At 51.3% G+C, this 20488-nt stretch overlaps 3 protein-coding genes across 3 annotated transcripts; 2 read left to right on the top strand and 1 right to left on the bottom strand.

Moving 5' to 3' along the window:
• Nucleotides 1–504: 504 nt before the first annotated feature.
• LOC100908839 (uncharacterized) lies at nucleotides 505–3619 on the top strand. Its single transcript, XM_003743557.1, has 7 exons — nucleotides 505–646; nucleotides 970–1125; nucleotides 1284–1359; nucleotides 1476–1569; nucleotides 1684–2531; nucleotides 2710–2893; nucleotides 3530–3619. The coding sequence occupies exons 1-7, from the start codon at nucleotides 505–507 to the stop codon at nucleotides 3617–3619; spliced, it is 1590 nt and encodes a 529-aa protein (XP_003743605.1).
• A 5604-nt stretch (nucleotides 3620–9223) lies between these two features.
• Nucleotides 9224–14459, top strand: LOC100908694 (myogenesis-regulating glycosidase). The gene is given in 4 exon segments (XM_029111548.1): nucleotides 9224–9368; nucleotides 9554–9740; nucleotides 11935–12167; nucleotides 12258–14459. Coding segments are annotated over 4 exon segments (2358 nt in total). The 3' UTR covers nucleotides 14051–14459.
• A 1256-nt stretch (nucleotides 14460–15715) lies between these two features.
• Nucleotides 15716–20000, bottom strand: LOC100908557 (transcription factor Sp4-like). Its single transcript, XM_029111530.1, has 8 exons — nucleotides 19871–20000; nucleotides 18281–18454; nucleotides 17642–18151; nucleotides 17202–17426; nucleotides 16886–17056; nucleotides 16455–16755; nucleotides 16078–16334; nucleotides 15716–15912 (listed from the first exon to the last, which is right to left on the bottom strand). Exons 1-8 carry the CDS (start codon nucleotides 19998–20000, stop codon nucleotides 15716–15718), a joined length of 1965 nt encoding a protein of 654 aa, XP_028967363.1.
• Between the last annotated feature and the right edge of the window lie 488 nt (nucleotides 20001–20488).

Below are 20488 nucleotides of genomic sequence, written 5' to 3'. Positions count from 1 at the left end.
GAAGTGGATACCGGTTTCACTATCGATCCAAGTCGATGCATTTGAAGCGTTTATCGTGCTTGGACTGCATGCTAACAGTTTTGCGTGAGCATTCCTCGAATGGAACGAGGGGCGCGATAAGCGTTCTTCTTAGAACGGCACCCGTCCTCACGTCCCAAACTTCTGTCATACAGAATAGATTGCTGGGATGTATCATAGCCAGCGCGACAGATTGATCCGCAATCGCTCTTCGACTACACAGTCAGGGCTTCACGTCGACGTGATTCAAGCCAACTGTCGGTACGTATTGCAGATGGCGTGACAAAGTAGGCAGAGGAACGGACGGATGGTCGAAGGAACGAAGACGCGAGAGAGTGGGTGAGAGAGCCGGTCGGCCGGCCGGCCAGGCGGGCGAGGTACGACTTCAGAATAGCAAAGATTTTGTCCCCGGCTTGCCCCATCTCCTATGCAAGAGCTGATCTGAAAAGTCTGGTCGCGATCGTACGTCTGTCAGTTCCCGCCAGGATGTGGATCCGATTCGACGCGTTCACGCTGACAATCTGCCTGACGTGCTGCTGTTCAGTTGAGGTTCTCGCGAGACAGTTCTCCAAATGTGAATTCGCTCAAACTTTAAGGAATCACTTCGCGGAAGAGGAAATCGCTGCTTGTAAGAGTTAAATCATGTCCCTCGCGAGGTTTCCGTGGTATTTTCCACAGAACACAAGAGCGAAGAGCTAGGCATGTTCGACGCTCGAGATTGTGAGGGATGGTCGTCTGATCGTGAATGCGAAAAAACTTGCTCGATGTCATTTCTTCATTCTCGTCTATGAGAAATCCCCGACTGAACGTTGGGCTCAGATGCTGCACAGAACTCTTGTGCGTAGAGCACGTTCAGGAAACGTTGGCCGGAGGAATTTGCTCCGAGCCGCGGTCAAGTATATGGCCAATGTATTCCAACAGCTTCTCACGGACTTCTATTTTCTGCGCCAGGGACGTGCATAGCCCAATTCGAGAGTGAATTCAAGACCGATGCCATCAATCCTTCCAACAGCGACGGCTCGAGTGATCATGGAATATTCCAGATTAATGACCGATACTGGTGCGGTCGGAGCTCCGGCTCAAACGCCTGCGGAGTGGAATGCGCTGGTGAGTATCGTTCCGAACAAAGCTGATGACGACCCTCTGAACGGGAGCTCGAATGGAATTTCACACTTGTCATTCTTTCCGTCAAATCCGATTAAACTGTATGATCCGAGCCGCCTCGACTGACGGCTGTCGATTCTTGACCCCTTTTCGGATTGAAGTTCTTCGACAAGAAGACCTGACGGAGTCCATCCGCTGTGCCCAAATCGTCAAGGACAAACAGGGATTCACTGCCTGGTGAGTTTTCAGTCTCCATTTCTATCGGAAAATTACAATCGGAGATGTTCTGAGAATCATGGAAAAATCACTCGAGGAGAACTTTGAGCTGGAGGGGGAATGGATACGATTTCCAGGGCTGTGTGGCCGAGGTGCAAGGGTCAAACAGCGACGTATCTGGATGAGTGCAACGACCGATCATTCCTGCCACCCACGATATTCGACATTCAAGTGAGTTGACGCGAACAAGGTTCCACACCGGGATTGCGCGGATGTAACAGGGCAATTTCATCATCAGTGATCATCGTTCACCAATCCATCCTCTGATATTCGATTCCCCGGCAGGTACGACCAGCTAATCGAGGACCGGGTTTCAACCAGACTAGAATCACGAGTGCCCTTAAGTCCTTTCAGCAGGCCCGGAATCAGGATCTCTACCCGCCGTATAACTCGCTCAACGACAGCAGATCCTTCAATCTGTCGTCCATCGGCGCGATGGATTTCATTGGTGGAGGGAGACTTAATCTAGGGGAGAAGCTGTCTTCCGGTTCGACCCTGGGACAGCCTCCTCTTTATCAGCCGGTGCTCTCCGGTTTGGGCGGTATGAATTTCCTGGGCGGCGTTCAGAACAGTTTCTTCACAGTGAACGGTGATCAGAGTCAGAGGAACACCTACTCTTCTCCCGGATATTTGCGCAATAGCGGTGGGATGGGTTTCCTAGGGTTCCCAGCCACCCGTTTTTCATTTGGCTCTGGGTCCCAGCTCCCCGTCGCGGGCCCCACTCGAAACGCCCCACCGAAATTGAACAACCTACGCTACTCTGGACTCCTGAATACAATGACTCTCATCGGACACGCTTATGACGCGACCACTTACCCGGCACCTGTCAAGGGCTTGATGTTCAGGAGGGGCCAAGGCATCCTGGCGAATCAGGGCGCCATGAATTTCTTGGGGGGCATCCAGGGTATCGCCTTCCGCCGGACCCTCGTTCAGAAGCCGTCAAGGACGGTGGTGCTCCCTCCGGTGAGACCCGTCAGAATTGCCGCTCCTCAACGAGTGCAGCAATCTTTCCAAGCCAAAATCAACGTGAATGCTCCAAAAGTCACAAATATACAGAACAGTATCCCTCTTGCACACTTCGGGACGGGTTCACTACTCGACCAGATCGCGCCCAACTCTCCGCGGACTTTCACGTACGTCTTCAACGAGCCTTCGGTGTCTCGCGGGAGCATTCCACATCGTCAATCGCTCGTCTTCGGGGATTCTGATTCGCCTGGTCAAGTTGAGATCTCCGACCACGTGATAAACTTTAACGATATTCTGCCGCAACGGTCTTACGCGCAGACGCTACTCCCCGCATCTTCCGTTCAGAGTTCAGAGCACAAGGCTGCCGCCGACCAACACACGGCAGCTCTCTCAGTCTGCTTTCAACTCTAACGTCCAGAGTCGATATCCCATCACAACGATTCCGCAAAGCGCCCACGTCAAGGGACCGATTTTATCGTACTCGACTGGAAACATAGTTTTCAGCTTAGGTGCGAAAGGATCCGGCCAGGTAAATTTACCTCAGACATCAGCCATCGCAGGAACCGCTTTCCAGACGAAGTTCGTGAGGAATCCTAAACAGACAGCTGTCTTGAGGAATTCACCGCAAACATCACCTTCACCACGGATTCGCCAAACAGCTTTCGGCCAGAGAACTGCCCTGAGTCCGCCGCCCACGCTGCTTTTCCCCAAGACGACCTTCTCCCGGGGTGCGCGAACCGAATTCGCGCTCCGAAAATCCCCGCCCCGAGTTTTTCAAACGACCCTGCCGCCTCGAAACACTTTCACGGTGTCCTCAGCTGTTGTGAGACTCTCGCCGAGCACTGTTCCCAGCCCCAAGCGCCGACCGACCTACGGCTACGAACCGAGGGATACCTTCGAGGAAAATACGCGCTTCCTTAGTGCCAGGTCTCTGAATACCAAGACGCCGGAGAGAGCGAGCCAGTTCCAGGGCTCTGGGCGCGGTGGATCGCAACGGAGCTTCCAGCTCTTCTCTTCCCTGCCGAACGCACAAGATCGCCCAACTGTGGCGTCACGAGACCCGATCCCGGCGCGGATCTCGTCGAGCCGGTTACCATCTCAGGGGAGAAGATTGATCTCTCCTGAAGGTCCGATCGCATCGCGACTTTTCGCTGGTTTCCCGCAGGCTGTTCAGGCCAACATGCCTGGAGGCTATGGAGGGGTCAGTTTCACGACAAGGAATGGCGTCATGACCATGGTGAAGCACTACGGTTGAGGGGGCGGTTTAGGGAATTGAGAGATGGGAGTCCTTGTATCAAACGGTCGGGGCATCGACACTATAAATATAAATGTATATGATGTTTTTAGCCGACAAATAAACGCAAGAACTGTAGGATACACGGTACTGATGAACCCGTTCTTATTGATAAGCGTCGAAGCACGAAGGAGCCTAGTCGTCCCTAAGAACTCCGATCTGAAGGAGAAGGTGGTCTTCTCAAACGCGGAAAGACGAGTTGGAATTCCGAAGATATTCTCGAGCATTGAGCGGCATTATTCACTTTGAATCGCTTCATAATAGGAATTAACAACAACATCTCACTTGGGTACGGCCAGGTGCATTCGATGAGGAGTTGTTGAGAAGACAAACTTGTCGTCGCTGTTCCGATGCTATCACGGGATGTCGTAAACGATAGCGCACAATCCGTGCGGTGCGGCGTCAATTGAAATCACGAGGTAATGCGTGAGTTCAACTTTACGTGCAGGGCGTAATCTATCTGAAGATAGTGGGCGCAGAAGAGCTCCACAAAAAGGAAGAAGGAGAAGACGCTTCACGGCGACGGTAACCAAACGTGACCGATCAGCCAATCCGGTTATCATTCGAAGACTGCGCCACTTACGGGGGCAGATTGCGGCATGAGCGTATCCGTTATTCGCTCAATCATCTCGTGTATCGATGTTTTTTGGGAGACTATCCGATGGCATGGCGCAGTAGCGGTGAGCGGAATCAAATCGGGCTGAGTTAATTGATTGGGGAAAAGTAAATCTCAATACAACGGATCCTGCGAAATTTAGGAGGAGCTTTTAGATCACTCGATCGGGCCAGGAACCACTCTTCCCCTCTACCGGTCGGGATGATATGAAATTCGCGACCGAGGATGGCGGAGTCTGCCAGGGCACTCGAAACCTCGGACCATAGTACTTCAGTTTGAATGACTTCATCCTAAAGAAAAATGCTTCGAGTCTGCCGGGACACCTGGGCAATGCGTGCGACGCATTGTTCTGAGAGGAGAAGCCCTGTCAAGACATTGCCGGGTAGAATCTTCTGGAAATGGGAGCCATTGTCACACCGAGACACTCGCCACCGGCAGCCGAGACGGCGAAATCGATTTCCAACTGACGAGAGTCAGAAGTCAGGAGCCCCATCATGCCGAATGGAATCATTCCGCTCAGCACTCAACAAAGTTCAGCGCTCGTGATGATCAGCCGCTGCCGTGGACGGCTCATTCGTTCTGTAGCTTTCTTGCTCATCCTCATCGCGAGTGGTTCCAACGCAGAGATCCTGACCCGATGCGAATTCGTTTCGCAGGCGAGAGGTCACTTCCCCGACGCGGATCTCGACAAATGTGAGCCCATCAGCCTGACGAAGCCCAAGGACTCAAGCTTTCCGATCCCCCGATTCTCAGAGTCCCTCTTGGTACTCTCGAGTTCGAGCGGCTCTGCCTTATCCCTTCGCATGTTTCCCGACCTCACATACGAATAAATTCTCCAGGGACTTGTATAGCTCACTTTGAGAGCCATTTCAACACGAGCGCCATCAGCAGCGGGAACAAGGACAAGTCCAAGGACCACGGAATTCTTCAGGTCAGAGGCAGCTTGACTTATCCTAGGCTCAGAGGGACCATAACTTTTTTCCTCACTGCCGTTTCAACTAAATGTCTGCAGATCAACGATCGCTTCTGGTGCTCTCCCGGCATACACAATATTTGCGGAGTGTCTTGCAAGGGTGAGGAGGAAGCGCGGCGAGGGTTTGTGTTCACAAGGAAATCACGCCTCCTGAGACTGATCCTATCGATCCATATGAGAATGAAGCGATATATCGCATATATATATGTCGCATGAAGGAACCCCGATTCTCTCGAAGACAAGATTACCTCATTTACAGCTCTGCGATCAGAGAATCTGACCGACACATTTGAATGTGCCAGGACCATCCTCTCTCGTCAGGGATTCCAGGCTTGGTGAGAAATTTTTCCCGCGCTCCAGGGATTACGCTGTGTCAGTCAGAGTTCGAATACGCGGACTGCGCCTGGGGCAACCACAATGATCGGCATCGGGCGCTGGAGCAGGAAATCGGCTACTTAACGGTCATGAGTAAGTAAGTTCGACGCCAGAGTATGTCCTGCCCTCAATCGGCTGCCTCCCTCATTCTAGGTCCGTTTATATGAAGTACTGCATGAATGCTACCGGCTTCATCCAAGGCTGTGGATCGGGAGAAATGCAACCTGACGGAGAATCCGGAATTGAGGGGGTGACCACATCGGCGAATCTTCCCTCTATCGCAGCATCGTACCGGAGTAGCACCTCGAGGGAGCCAAATCAATATATTGTAGAGCCCTGCAAAATCACGCAGCGCTGTGAGCTAGAATAATTGCGTAATTTACGGAGCCCAACAGCGCTAGACCCGTTGAATTCCGGACTCGTCAATTTTCCCAGAGCCTTGCGGGAGCACGTGAAGCGAGAGAAGCGTAGCGGGCATCAAAAAAAAATCGCCCAGTATGAGAATGGACCTAGAGCCGCAGAGAGTATAGGATCCCTCTTTTGTGGAATAACAAAACTTTTCTTTCCTAGCGAGTATTCTTCCTGAACACTTCGCTTCGGGGAGGTCGATCCCAATGAGAGTCTTGAGCCTCCAGCGAACGAGAAAAGACAGACTCTCCTCGGGAAAACACGAGTGACACTGAGCCCGGAAAGCAATAAATCTCGATTAGTGACTCCGCCAGCCCTTTGTCTGACGAGAAGAATCGTCGGTGAAACATCGCAGACATCTATCAGATAGAATGATTTATTTCGTTCGCTTCCGTGGAGGGAGGCACACTATGGAAAAACTTCACTTGACCAGACGATTCACATCGCTGGAGGTATCCCACTCCATGCGGACATCATAATGCGAAACAGCTATGTAGAATGGGGAGACCGTTCAGGAGTATTGATGAACTCGCTCCGATAACGTTCCCGAACAGAATGCCCGCGTCGTGCAAGCAACAGGAGTAGAACGGAATATTTACTGGTTAAACTGTCCCCCGGGAGCAGCATCTCAGACTTGACTTCGAAACACGGAGAGTTCCGGATTCTTCTTCGGACATGAGACATTCATGTCTTCTGTCAGTTGTACCTCGGACTCTCGCTGAGTCTCTCATGGGACGGTACTCCCACGTGGATCTATGCAGTGAGAGGAACATAAAGATGGTCGCGGGCGGTTCAGGAAGACCCTCTAAGGCGCGAAAGACACTCTGAAGTCGGACTGCATCTTCGCAAGGGAGGTGTGGGTGCGCGCAATCGGAAGTTATGGCGGTGCTACGAAAGGGACAAATTCTTTTCGGCAGGCTGACGTTGCGCCTTACCATGACGTCGCAGTTTACCTACGATTGTGCTGCCGCCTGACGGGATGTGGTTTTCGCTGCCGAGCTGCTCCGCACATCACTTACGTAGTCCATCCGTTCGGCGGTCCCTCCATCCATCCATCCATCCGTCAGTCCGTCAGATGATCCTTGACAATTGGCGATATCGATTTTTGTCCATACTCCGAGACTTCATCCATAATGTGAAACAGACTTGAGTCAGAGCATGGATCTACTCTGAATTCATGTTCTGATCGAGTGGTCAAGTTCCCTGACGGTGCCGACTGCGAATGCTTCTTGGATTCAGCCTTGGACGAGCGGCATGTAAGTACTCGTTTCTGAAGTGTCTATGAAAGTCGTTCATCTCTTTTTGGATCGGCCGCCCTAATGGTTTGAGTGGCGTTAAGAGAAGAGACTCGAACCATCACCACGTCTCGTAAACAACATGAGTGGAGCTTTCACCGGCGGCTCGCTCCCCGATCTCTACGTGATTCACGTCGGCAATTTCGTGAGCCTTGTCCTCGTGATGTGCTCCGTTCTGTATCTCTGCTTTTTCGCGGAGCTGCTACTTTTTTCGTTGAGAACTCGGAGTTTTGCTCGGAGATGAAGGTGCGGTTCTTCATTCAGACCGCGGCAGCAGGCTAGTGAATCTCACCCCGGATGTATGTTTATACCTCAGATGTTTATGCTCATTGCCAGATCATTTGCGTCGCCCAAAATACTTCCAGGACTACGGCTCGTATTCCGGCCACGACTTGGGCCGAAATTCCTTGGCTCGAACTATATTTGACTTGAAGATCATAAATTACCCGAGGGAGCCGTACCCGCCGAAATTTTCTCCGATGGTAATTCCGAAAGGGCGGGAACAAGTGTATGTCAGATATCAAGGGGAAGCTGCGTAGCCCCCGAGCGACATGACGTGATACGGAGCCTGAACATTAGAATCTGCGGATAGTCGGGGGGGGGGGGGGAGTTCCCTACACGATGTCGTCGTCCTATTCGGTGTAGCCAGGGAGATCCTTCTTGAGATAGCGGGGGGACGAGAGATCGCCTCGAGTTTCGCTTCCCGGAGGCGAATCGTGTGGGGGAAGAAATCCCTCAATTTTTCGGGAGTTCACAAGGAATGATCGATCCATTATCATCGATATCCCCGCGAGCGGAAGCCCGACCCTGCATCAGCAGCATCTTCAGAGAAATTCACTTTTCCGTGTGAGACCTGCTCCCTGGTATCCACTCCTGAGGTTTCAGTGTTTTTCATAATATTTCACTCTCGCATCACCGCATGCGTGGAAGTAGAGCCCCGATTATATCAAGTCTCAAAAGCTCCACCTTGATTATATCAACTTTTGTGAGGGAAAAATGGTTGATATAATCGAGTTTCCCATGTATTCCTTTGGAACCTCGATTATATCAATCCGTGATTATATGAACATTTTTTGACATCAATTAGTTGATATAATCGAGGTTCCACTGTATCCCTCTGATGAATGAGAAGGATGGCTCTGATGTGAATTGCCACTGTCCTCAGAGATTAGGCTACAAACCATGTCACTCATCACCGACGGATTTTAGTGAAAAACCTCTGCTCGTAAAATAAGAACAACGGTTCCTTATGGTCGTATTCTTTGACGTCTCAAGCCGGAGAGCGGGCCGAAGCCACGCTGGCATTTGGCAGTCCACTTGACAAAATGGTGGATATTCTGTGAGTTGTGCGGGAGAAAGACACGGATTATCATCGGACGGAGGTTTCCCTCTCATCAAGCACTCTTGATGGACCTCACGTATTTTCTGTGTGATTGAGTCTTGCGTAATTCTCTCCGCGACGTCTGATACAGCATGCGGCTTTTGGAGGGACTTGTCGCTGAGCATGATTGGACGGCGAGAGCATCACTCCGGTTCTGAATTACAAGCCCCTCGTTGATGTGTGTCATTCGAATCAAAGGAACGGGATCTCATGTGACCTCACTAGAGTCAATTGCCGTGGTGCCCTGAAGCAATTCCCCGAATCATTCCCCGAAAGAGTTCGCTAAAACTGGCGACTCATGCTTCTGTTCATACGAGACACGAACGAGCCAGGCGACGGTTTCTGCCTCAGAAGTATCAGGTCACGGGTGACGAGCATTTTATCTGTAGTCACCCTTAAATGTGCCCATCTTCAGCCTGCAGTTGTTGACGCCTGGACTAAGGACCCTCTGCTCGATCCTCTAGGTGCTCGCATTGACTGTCTTCATCGAAAAACTGTCTGATCGAGAATGAGCAGCATGGACGAACTACTTAGCTTCAAGCATCTGGCTCTGAAGTCGTCCCATTCGGACGATGAAGCATCTCAGCCAAATACCGCCACCACATCCCAAAATACGACTCCAGGAGAAACTCCGACCGGAACTCCAGCACAGCAAAGGAAAGGTAGACGTATCCTTCGGATGAATAATTCTTTACTGTATGACATCTTGATATGCACGTAGGTAAATGAACGTGTCATCACTGCTCAGCGTGAATCGGGATTGCAGGATCGATTCGACAGTGTTGAAAGTTGAAAGATATCTCTCCCTCCGTTCTTAATAATTCATAGGAGGGTTTGGGAATTCCAGGCAGCACTGTGATGAAGCTCAACATTAATGACAGTACTTGGCACATTGACAAGGTCAGAAAACGCAAGGGGGGCAAAGGCTCGGACCCCGACGACCCTTCAGGCAAACCAAAAAAAGTGAGTTGAACGTCGAGACATTTTGAGAATCCGGCAAAAGGATCTATGGATATGTCCCTCTAGAAATCCAGAGCGATGAGGAGACTTGTCCCCTTGCACACGTGTGTAGCGGAGCCGTGAAATCCGTCGACAGTCGAGTCAGACACATACATCAACGGATGCAGTCAGCGCGGGCGCCGACGCGATCCGAGCACATGCACCCTTCGATCCGATTACGCCGTGAACAAAGACTGAACTTGACATCATCTGTCAAAGCTCACGTGTCGCGACACGTTCCCTGGGCCGCCGATCCGTAGGTCAGACATTGGGGAGCTCTGATGGCAACCGAATCTAGGGCTGTACCGGAAAAAGGAAATCTCCGGCATACGCAGTTTCGGGCGATGAGATACCCCGTGTCGACAAGGAATAATTACAGGGGGACTTCGGTCGTCGAAGTTAATCCCTTTCGCAGAGCCGGTCGCAGAGCGAGGAGCTTGTTATCCGAAACATCATTCTGTAGACTCGATGGCACGGCCCCGCTATTGCCTTTTGAGTCTAGAGTCCTCCAGTCTGATTGAGGACATCATGAAACGGGGTTGAAGGCTCGAATTCCGTCTCTCAAGAGAGGAGTGTTTCAGGGGAGAAGACGGTAGAACTTCCTCAACCGAAGTACGGCTCGTTCAACAACATTCGGTGTCCAAAATGCTCCTTGGGCGAGGCGTTCGCTGATGGAGTATCCACTGTAGGTACTAACAATTATCTATTACGTGTCTCCGCGTTCAAAGACCTCACACTTCGGAATCTAAGGCCGAACAATGGCACCTTGACGTCTTGATCCTTCGATGAAATTCCACGAGACGGAGATTTCGAGCCTATCCCGAGTCCGAATCCCCGAGTCTCAGGTCGACGAGGATCGGGTCAGACAGGAAAGGTCTCGATAGTTCCGAATCGAGCGAGATTTCACCGTGTGCAAGAGCAAGCTTCTCCCGCTCTCCAGAACGAAAAGTCGGGTTATGCAAGCGGTCTCGCCGCTTGCGCCGCCGCCAGCCGCCGTCACTTCCAAGAGGAAGACATCAAACGAGGAACAGCAGCAGCATTTTTGAGCCCAGATCTGCTGCGCGCGGAGAGTTGCTCGCGGCGTTTGTTCGGCTTGTTCGCTGTATCCCCATTGTATGCGAGATAGGCGAGATGTCTTTGTACGCAAACGGCCTCGACCTGGCCGCCAGAGCTCTGAGAGCAGCGCGAGCGAGCGAGACCTGCCGACCGAGCGAACATATCAACTGGCTAAACTGGCATCGGTTTTCTACAGCCCGCAGCCACCTCATGTCGCATAGTGACCCCGGACGCTCTGAGTGCAGAACTTACATCGAGAACTTTTCTGGAAATCACAGTGACATATTCCTGGCGGTGGCGGCATCAGCAATACCACGAACGGCGAGTCGGCGCTCCTCGCCTATCCAATTAAAGCGAACGTCGCTGCCGCGAACGCTGGACTCCCGTCTCACAGCCACGGCTATGTGTCATTTCGTATCTGCACAGGCTCACTTATGAAAGGCTCAGTTCAATCGCCCGCGACGCCGGGCTGAATGTGGCTACCGTGTGCTGAACGTGTTCAGGTGAACTGCGAGAGCGGACTCATGTGAAAGACGGCCACAGTCAGAAACAGCTGAGGAGACATGAAGATCCGCATGGATAGTGCCGCTCGGAGGGGCAGTCGGTATGAACCTCGAGTGCGGATTCCGTTGCGTTACCGAGTTGTAAGTCCGCGTGGGATTCCGCGACGAGAATATCGTTCACGAGTCGAAGTCACATGACGGGTTTTGCGTGGGAGGATGTAGACATGCGAGGAGTCGAGAGCCGAGAGAATTTCTAGAGAACGGTCGATGCGTGCTCTTTCCTGATTTCCAATCCGAGTCATACTCGGACAGATTATCGTCAACACCCAATTTGTCCGTTTGGGTTTCCAATCCCGATCAGCGACATCTCATGAGCGACCAAAGGGAAATGGAGTCGACTTGGAATGCAGGGAACTCTAGTTTCGCCAAGTACGGGATGTTGTGACGGATGGCGGCGCGGTGCTTCGCAGCGCGTTCTGAACTTCTCAGCGATCCCACGCTCCGTGGCTCGCTACTCGTTCAGATCGGAAATTCCAGGCTCCCGCGGAACCTTCGGAGAAATTCAGTGTGATGTTTTGAAGGAGTCCGATCACGCTTTCCCCAGTCGGGTTGAGGCTTCCTGCCCGTTTCAATTTCTACAGATGATGCAGAATGCTAATTCATGTGATCATCCGCAGGTCAGCTTCCTGCGATCCATACCGCGACGTCTGGAGAACCCCGACACGCGATTCAGGGTTGTCTTGGGGGTTTTGATGTCGTCCATCTTAAGCATAGTCTTCTTGACGCATCATCTTCATCGAGCTCTCGAAGATTCGAAACACGTGAAGATGGGAATTCGACTTGACGAGCGAGATCTCTACATCCATCACAACTGGCGGGGAATGTTGCTGCACGGAAAACTCGGTAAGATTATCTCGTTTCAGTAATTGCTGCCATACTGAATCATCGCTCGTCACATCCGCTGCGGCTAACATCCGTTCACGATCGTTCCAGCGAATTCGCTCAGTACCGCGCTGATGGCTCACACATGTAAAACGGGGAAACCGGGTTTCTGCAAAGAATGGAAGTTCCGCGCAAGGCTCGAAATCTACCTCGACTACAGGGAGAATAACGTCACGTGCTACAACATCGTCTGGAAGAAGATGGGTCACTCCGATATGGAGGACACGTACAATCTCCGGAACGCCGAGTGGTACGGCATGGGAGAGGTGACGAATTTGTTCTGGCCCAGCCGAGGTTTCCAGGTCGACTACATCAAGTTCGCGACCGGTCAGTCCCCTCTCGGCACAATCATCAAGCCGTACTGGTTGTCGTCGAAAGGTGTCGGGATCCTAGTCCATAAAAAAGAACAGGATAAATTGTTATTCAGTTTCAACAGCACGGGGGATAATCAATTGCTCCTGTACACTACGGATAACGTTCTCAACTACACAATATGCAAGGGCGAGACCGCGTTCGACGTGCACATGTCGTTTTTTCCGAATCTTTCGCGGAAACCTATCGAGCAGCCAGCCAACCCCAACATGACCCAGAAGACAACCCCTTCACCCCAAGAGCAAAAAGAATCCCTCTTAGAAGGGAACTCCACAACGGCGCTGTTCCTAAAGAGGGCGATCCTGGCACCGCAAGTCGATCAGGTCGAACATTTTAATCAAACGATGATCTCGGCGTTCGCGGAGAAATTCAAAAGCGATCAGGGGATAATCCAAGGACATTTCGTCATTCTCCAGCACTGGTGGCAGAGAAGTTCGGGCGACCTCGACTTCAATTCGGAGCGATTTCCGAAGCCTGCCGAGATGGTGAAGCAGCTACATAAGAACGACATGCGAGTCATGCTCGAAGTCGATCCGTACATGTGCCTGAACTCGACGAACTTCAACTCGGTGTCGCGGGGCGAGGTCCTGATCCATGACGAGAACAGCGTCCCCCTCTTCACCCGCTGGAAAGGACAGCTCTGCTCCCCTATCGATCTTTACAATATCAATAACGCGGTCAAGTGGTTCCTGGAGAAACTTCAGAACCTCAAGAAAATCTACGGCATCGATGGCTTCGTCTTCCAAGGGGGGCAGTCTTCCACACTGCCGTACCACTACGTCAACACCAAGGGCAGGAGCTACCTCCATCAGTACCTCTACGTAGTGGGCAACGTGAGCGAATACGTCGGAAGTCCTGGAGGTGACAAGGGTTTCGTGTCCCTCGGCACGCAACCACCAACTTGGGAAACCCTGAAGAGTCTCCCAGCGAAAGTGATGATGATCGGTTTGTTCGGGAACAATATAATAAACCCGGGATGTGTCGGCGGTGACCTCGTCATGGGTGGGTCGATCGAAGACACTGAACTTTACGTTCGCTGGTGGCAATTCGCGGTCTTCATGCCGGTGCTTCAGGTATGCCGTGTCCCGAACGAAGCCATAGCTGGGGACTTCGTGGTGGTCAAAACAATCCGCAAACTCGTAAACTTGAGAGAAAAGAAGATTCTCAAAGCTATCGAGAAGTCCCTCACCGAAGAACCGAATTTTCCCGTGGTTCGACCTATCTGGGCCCTGGATCCTAAAAATGACAATTGCTACAAGTTCCCGAACCAGTTCGCTGTAGGAAACGATATGATTGTGGCACCGATCCTCGAACCAAACGTCAATGAGACCCTCGTGTACCTTCCGTTCGGGACGTGGTGCGAGGATCAAAAAGTCCACGGTGGTGAGAGTACTATCACGGTCAGAGCCGAACTGGATACGGCCATCTATTTTTTCAGATGCAACAAGACCGTGTCCTACGGGACGCATTGAGTTTGACGAGGTCACACGTTCATGGAATTTTGGAACAATTATTATTCGTGAGAGTCTCGATTATCGGGATCGCGAAGTGGTGATAATCGTGATAATAGGATGCGGAGTTTTGCGATCGGAGAAGGTCGCAGGTCTAACCGACAGAAATCGTGAGATAATTGGAGATATATGTAGGCATTGCATAGAAAGTGTAGATAGGAGTCGACTGCCAGCAGTATTACAACTCTCGCTAGAAGTTCGCTCGAGAGTCTGGCAAAATCCTAGATTTCATTGTGTCTGTACATACACTGTTTTACGCGAGTCTCCTGGCTCATAGTGAGCCGACTCGAAAATTCCTACTCCGAAGCTTCGGTTGAAGATACTGTAAGCAATGTTCCTCCTACTCGAGTCACGACACAGTATATTTCTAGCATAATTTCATCGTTCTTATCATTATTTTTTAAGGATAAATAAATATGCCGATTCACACCGCCCATTCAGGCCGATGCTCATGTATTCTCCTTTAACTGATCCGTGATCCGTATGCGACTTCTTCGACCACGCGTGAAACTGCGTGGCTGGGACGAGAGCTCCGTTCCAGCCACATGATAGCCCGTCACGATGACTCGAACCTCTTCTGAGCATCTGGTAAGTAGCGGGGGGAAAGCCGCGAATTGCCATCGTTTCTGTCTCGGAGATTCATTTCATTGAGGGTCCAATCGAGTCCCCTCGACTCGTGGTATATCGACCGAAATTCAGTCGAAATATTTCGTGTCGAACCTGATCGATTCCGGCTCGATGACGGAAGGGATATCGCTGCCGTGGAATGAAAATCACGAAATTGAAGCTACTCTCAGAAGATCAAGTGCAAGTTCCGCCCAGAGATCGCGAGCCTCTCGGGTACCCGTCTCTCTAAGCACCCAAGAAGCCAAGAAAGACGGAAGCAAGAAGAATGCGAAGCTGCTGCAACATCAAATATGCTCCTTTTTACTTTATTCGGAGTATACGCTGATTTTCTCCGCGCAATCATCAAGAAGAGAATCCTTGGGCGAGAACTTCCGATACAGCGTCAATGTTCCATAACCACGACGTCTACATTACAAAAATCCATGGGGGCAACGGGGTTTTAGATTTACAACAATTATATGATACATTAATTTTCTACACTATATTTCGCGCTTGATCGCACCTTGGATATTGATTACGGAGGCGTACGTTTTCTCTCTAAGCGACCCCGATGCTCCGGGAGGATTCAGAGCCACGATTAACAACCTCAGTCTCTTGAAGATCGCTCAAAAATCATCCCTGATTAGTGAGCTCCTCCAAATCGAAAATTCTCATTCTCGTTATCCTCCCCGAGTACTCTACCGCGAATACTCTCCAGTAAAATTTACAGAAACAATGAGCGGAGGGCGTCCACAAATGCCGCCGCAGGGTTCCAATCCGTCGGCGAGCATCGCGTTCTTGGAATTCACTAAACCCTGAATGTCGTCCTTACGAAGTTCACCTACCCGGCAAAGGCCCGTGAAAAGTATATGTACACCCCTTCCACAGCATGCTCTTCGAAAGTAGTGATCTCATGCAGGAGTTTTGTGATCTTTGGGGTAGCTCTCGAATCCTTTCATAGGATGGCCGAGCTATGCATACGTCAACCACAGATCTGACTACATATTCACTCGGAGGAAATTAGGGCGTACTGCTCTTGACAATCTGCAACTGAGTGGTTCCATCTTCCGCATGGATCTGTACAACATCGTGGATTCGTGTGCCATCGCTAATTTGGAGTGGTCGACCGTCTTCGTGCTTGACGACGTGCATGATGGTAGCTTCTTGAGTGTCAGATCCGTCAACGCTCACTGTTACGATCGATGGGTGACCCGTTCCTGCGGTAAGAAAAACTCATTGTAGTTCCTCCTCCGATCGAAAATCGTTCGTGACCACGACGGAAAGCGTCGACGTGCGCTTTCGACACCGCAGCTCTCATTTTTCCCATTCACGTCCCGATTCATTCGCATCAACACTGCACCGGGATTTTTCGGAAGTCTCACCATTTTCCGGAACCGATTCGATCTGGTCAATGTCGGAATCACCACCTTCAATCGCCAAGCCGCTTTTCTTAGCAATATGCGTCTTCAAGTGTTTACTTAAGTGGTCTGATCTCATAAAGCCCTTCAAGCACTCCGCGCACTGGAATCGCTTCTCCCCCGTGTGCGTCCTCTTATGTCGCTGGAGCTCGTCGGATCGGGTGAATCCTTTCCCGCAGAACAGCCAGTCGCAGACGAACGGACGCTCCCCGGCGTGCCATCTGATGAAAGAAAAATAATCGAGTTTTGAGAACGCTCTCTCAATGAGAAGTGGCAACAGCACCCTCTGCTCGAGCTCGTGAAAATCGGATTCGGATTCTATCACGTTGCTGTCGACTGACCTTAAGTGTGCTCTCAGATGACTGGTTTTGCCATAAACCTTATTACAACCCGGCATATGGCAGATATGTTGACGTCGTCCAGGGGTTTCGCCGTTTGGTCTTAACGTTCTGTGACCTTCGCTATCTCTACAGTTGGGACACGTGCACGCGACTCTTCGGAGTCTTCTTTCACCAGTTGCAAGAGGAGTACCGTTCACGGTAGACACGGGCGTTATCGACGCGGTGGATGTGCCATTCGTCTGAACATCGCCAGACACGAGGACGATCTGCTGCTGCTCCCCTCCGCCTGTCGTGGCTGTGCCTGCAATTGGGATCATTGTTAATGTTGTTGATGTTGCCACTCCGTGATTTGATTGCTGAACTCCTGCCAGTATCAAGTCCCGGGTCGTGATCGCCTCCGCGAAAATTTGAAGGAACGTCAGTAAACTCACTCTCTCCGTTGCTTATCGTAGTTGCATTAGCCGCTTGTATCGGAGTAGCCTGAACAGTGACTGTGGGAGTTGCCGCTTGTTGAGGAGCTTGAGCCGTGGCTTGCGCCGTCGAGCCGATGTTGACAACCTGCCACCGACTCGGATCATTCGGATCCTGCTGTATCTGTTGTGCTGTTTTGAGAAAAAAATCGGATTGGAATACAGGAGAGAGGTTGCGGATCAGAGCGAATGGAATCGCGATGATTCCGGGAGGTTTGTTGGCGACTTCAAAAGCTCATCTCGGGAAGTAATTCGCACGGTGCCCCGTTGGACGTACCGACTATTTGTTGACCGTTGCCAGCGAGTTGAATCGTTTGCAACGGTGACAGGGAGCCTGCTTGGAGCCCGAGGGCTTGCAATGTTGTTCCTTGAATCACTTGTTGGTTCGCAGCTGCGCTCTGAATCTGCACCGGGACGCCATTGATATTACCTATTTGAATGACGTTCGGTGAACGCAAGCCTGTCAGTTGAGCCATGTTCATCGCTCCTGGGTAAACCATCGCTCCACCTGCGGGACAGAGAATAGACATGGTGAAATCGATGTTTCGCTCGTCAATGCTCATAGATAGGTGATAGATTAACTCGGTGACGTATAGCCGTGATTTACGTTCTCCAGACGGGTGAACCTCCCGAGTTCGGTCTCGATCGCGGTCATCGCCGGAATCGTGATTATCGAAGACTAGCAAAAGTTGAAAGATCGTGCAAAAGCATGCTCACCGCTGAACATACCGAGATTCACTTGCTGCCCATGGACTATCTGACCATTTGGCAGCTGCAGAGCCACCGTCTGCTGTTGCGCCTGCGCCAGCGCGGCTGCCGTGGCGGCATCTGCTGCCCACTGTTGAACAGACTGCACGCTCTGCACCTGCTGAACTTGCGGGACCGATATCGACTGGACGCCTGTCGCAGACTGCACCGTTTGGGCTTGGCTCTGGTTCACGGAGGTGACCGTGTTCTGTGACGAAGCGACCGAGCTGGACGCTGTGGGACTTGTCGACTGCACTTGCAACTGAGTGAGCTGCGGCTGCGTCAAGCCGGCCAGTTGGTGCAGCATGGGTTGACCTAAAACGTTCGACATTCCCCCCATTCCGAGGGTTTGCACGGGTACGTGAACCGTCTGTAGAATCGTCTGCCCATTCGGTGTTTGTACCGGAATCTGCATCGGGATGGTAGTTTGCTGCATGGCAGGCGCTGCCACGGGTACTTGGATCGTCTGAATTGAATTGCCTGCGAGAAGATTTCGGTTCTTTAAGCGGCAACATCGATCAGAGCATCAGCAGAGGCGGGGGGCAGGGGGGAGGGGGTTCTTTGCATTCATAATTGTGCACCGTGAGAAAATGTGTAAGCGGAACTCACCATTTCTGATGGTGACATTTTGGTATGCCTGTGGACTCCCTCCGGGGTTTCTGACCAATTGTCCCGCCTGATTTGTGAGGGCTGCGGGGATGAATATGGCTTCTTGTCCGTCAATTTGAATGTTCTGGATCTGGGGCGCAGACGCCGAGGCGGGTATCACGTTGTATGTTAAACCTAAATAGATTGGCACAGTTTTAGCATATGGTAAGTGAACGATAAGGATGAACCATGCAGGCATCGATGGGCGAACAAAACCGGTAGCTCACTTCACACGGGGAAAGAACCGGAAGAAGATTCACTGAATTCTACGAATCGATTCATGAAACTCTGATGAGATATAGCCGAATTTCGATCTTCTATTTTTTTCGTTCCTAAAGAAAAGCATCTCCCTTGACACCGCACCGTTCCAGACATGACAGAGTGGAAACATTTCGAAATGAAGGGAGAATAACTCAAGGAGGGCATTCAGCAGCGCGCCTGAGGCGAGTCGAAGCCTGTCCGACCCTCCCCCTCATTCTGTTCCGTTCTGTTCTCGACACAAAGGTCCGAAATGAAGGGCAGTGATACTTGGGCTGAGAAACCAATGATTCTCTGACTAATGAGCACTCACAGCAGAATGAAGGTTTCTCCCGGCGAGAATATAGAGCGATATGATTTTACATAAAGAGATCGCTCCAAATCAACTTGACAGCTATTAGCCTCGCAATTCTAGCGTTCTCAAGCTCCACCCAAAGGCAAAGGAGGGGCTACTCCCGCAGCACATTGTTCATTTGGATCATTTCTATACACGCCTCGAATCGATGTTCTCTGAGGTGGGGTCTGGACCGCTCCGATTCTTCCGAACACCACTGTTCCTCCAGAAAGACTCGGGGTGAACATAATATTCCACCATCGCCCATGAAGACCTACGTATCAACGATCGAATCACCCAATCGCCACCGAATAATCCGATTGTTCCCTCTGCACTGCTTTCGAGCGCCGTCTCTCACGGGGACAATCATGAATTTCCACCCCAAAAGTTTCCTACTTTTGTGATCAGGCATTCCCTTCTCGGAAGAATTTTCTTCCGTTTCCCACTCCTATCTGCAAGACAACAGCCCCTCGCAGCCGTTAGGCCTAACCCTCGGAAACAGCGGGCGAGTCATGTCGAAAGAAAAATCTGGTTTTGGTTTCCTTCTGAAAATACCCTTCTATTCCATAATGATGAAGATCTTGGGAGAGTTTCGGAGCCCATTCCACCGTTTGGAAGCGCGGATGAGACGGATACATTCGCCACACGAGCTCAACAAGAGCATATCTGACCCGAGAGAGGGACATAGACAGATGAAAGCCAATGTAATAGTTGCCGATTCGAATTACGCGGATTACAGAGCTTTCGACCGGAGTGAACATGAACCGCTCGAGGCTTTTACTGTTCAAATTGATTGAGGAAACTTTCAGGTCCGAAGTGTCGGTCGAGTACTGGCCGCCCCCGGGTTACGCCTTCGACTCCACCTCCAACAAGAGACACACATGTGGTGCTAGGCAATGTTTACTCAAAACCATACTAAGCCATGATGGAGGGACATCGGAGAGTTTCAGTCGACGAACCTTGGCCGTTGACAATCTGTGTTGCACCGCCGGCATTCTGGATCAGGGCCTGAATCTGGCCCTGCACTTCCTGCCCTGCGGCTTGCGTGGCAGCCGTTTGGTTGGCAGCAGCTCCCGATTCCTCGTTCATGGCTGGCCCGCTCCTATGGCCGCTGTTCGTTCTTCTTCTCGAAGCTAGGTATCCAGAGAAGCACACGCTAATCTAACAACGTGAACGAGGGGTTTCCCGGTGCCGCACGCGAAAAAATCGAAGCACTTTTGGAGTTCCCTCAAGCGAGCTTTTGCGCCACCGAATTCTCTCGTTAGCCACACACACAAAGAGTTGGTAGTGGGTCTGCAGCGGCCGCTGCTCCTGGGTTGGTCCGAGCTTCGACGACTGCCTCCGCCCAGAGGCACCGCGGTCCTCAGGCTCACGAAGTAGATCCAAGTCTGGCGACCTTCGGACAGATTTCTTTCAGTTCTTGGACGTTTGGATTCCCGCAAAAGGTCGTCGTGGGCGTAAGATGCTGCTCTATTCCTATTGGGGATGATTTTCGCTCTTTTTTTCCGAAATTCACAGAAGGACGAGTTCTGTTTACACGCTACGCGTCGTCTGCTAAGGCTCATTGAGCTTCTGTT

This window comes from Galendromus occidentalis, unplaced genomic scaffold, assembly GCF_000255335.2.
Source record: "Galendromus occidentalis unplaced genomic scaffold, Mocc_1.1 scf7180000077448, whole genome shotgun sequence".
Taxonomy (NCBI): domain Eukaryota; kingdom Metazoa; phylum Arthropoda; class Arachnida; order Mesostigmata; family Phytoseiidae; genus Galendromus; species Galendromus occidentalis.
The sequence above is the reverse complement of the archived record's forward strand: the minus strand, read 5'-3'. Positions and strand labels throughout refer to the sequence as shown.

Bases quoted from the DNA above. Each gene is read 5' to 3' on its own strand.
- LOC100908557 (XM_029111530.1), bottom strand. From the start codon at position 20,000: ATGAACGAGGAATCGGGAGCTGCTGCCAACCAAACGGCTGCCACGCAA. The intron at 18,455-19,870 runs GTTCGTCGACTG...CAATCTATTTAG, and splicing joins ACAGATTGTCAACGGCCAAG to GTTTAACATACAACGTGATA. The intron at 17,427-17,641 runs GTGAGCATGCTT...CCGCAGGTGGAG, and splicing joins GAATCTCGGTATGTTCAGCG to CGATGGTTTACCCAGGAGCG.
- LOC100908839 (XM_003743557.1), top strand. From the start codon at position 505: ATGTGGATCCGATTCGACGCGTTCACGCTGACAATCTGCCTGACGTGC. The intron at 647-969 runs GTAAGAGTTAAA...TTTCTGCGCCAG, and splicing joins GGAAGAGGAAATCGCTGCTT to GGACGTGCATAGCCCAATTC. The intron at 1,360-1,475 runs GTGAGTTTTCAG...TACGATTTCCAG, and splicing joins AAACAGGGATTCACTGCCTG to GGCTGTGTGGCCGAGGTGCA.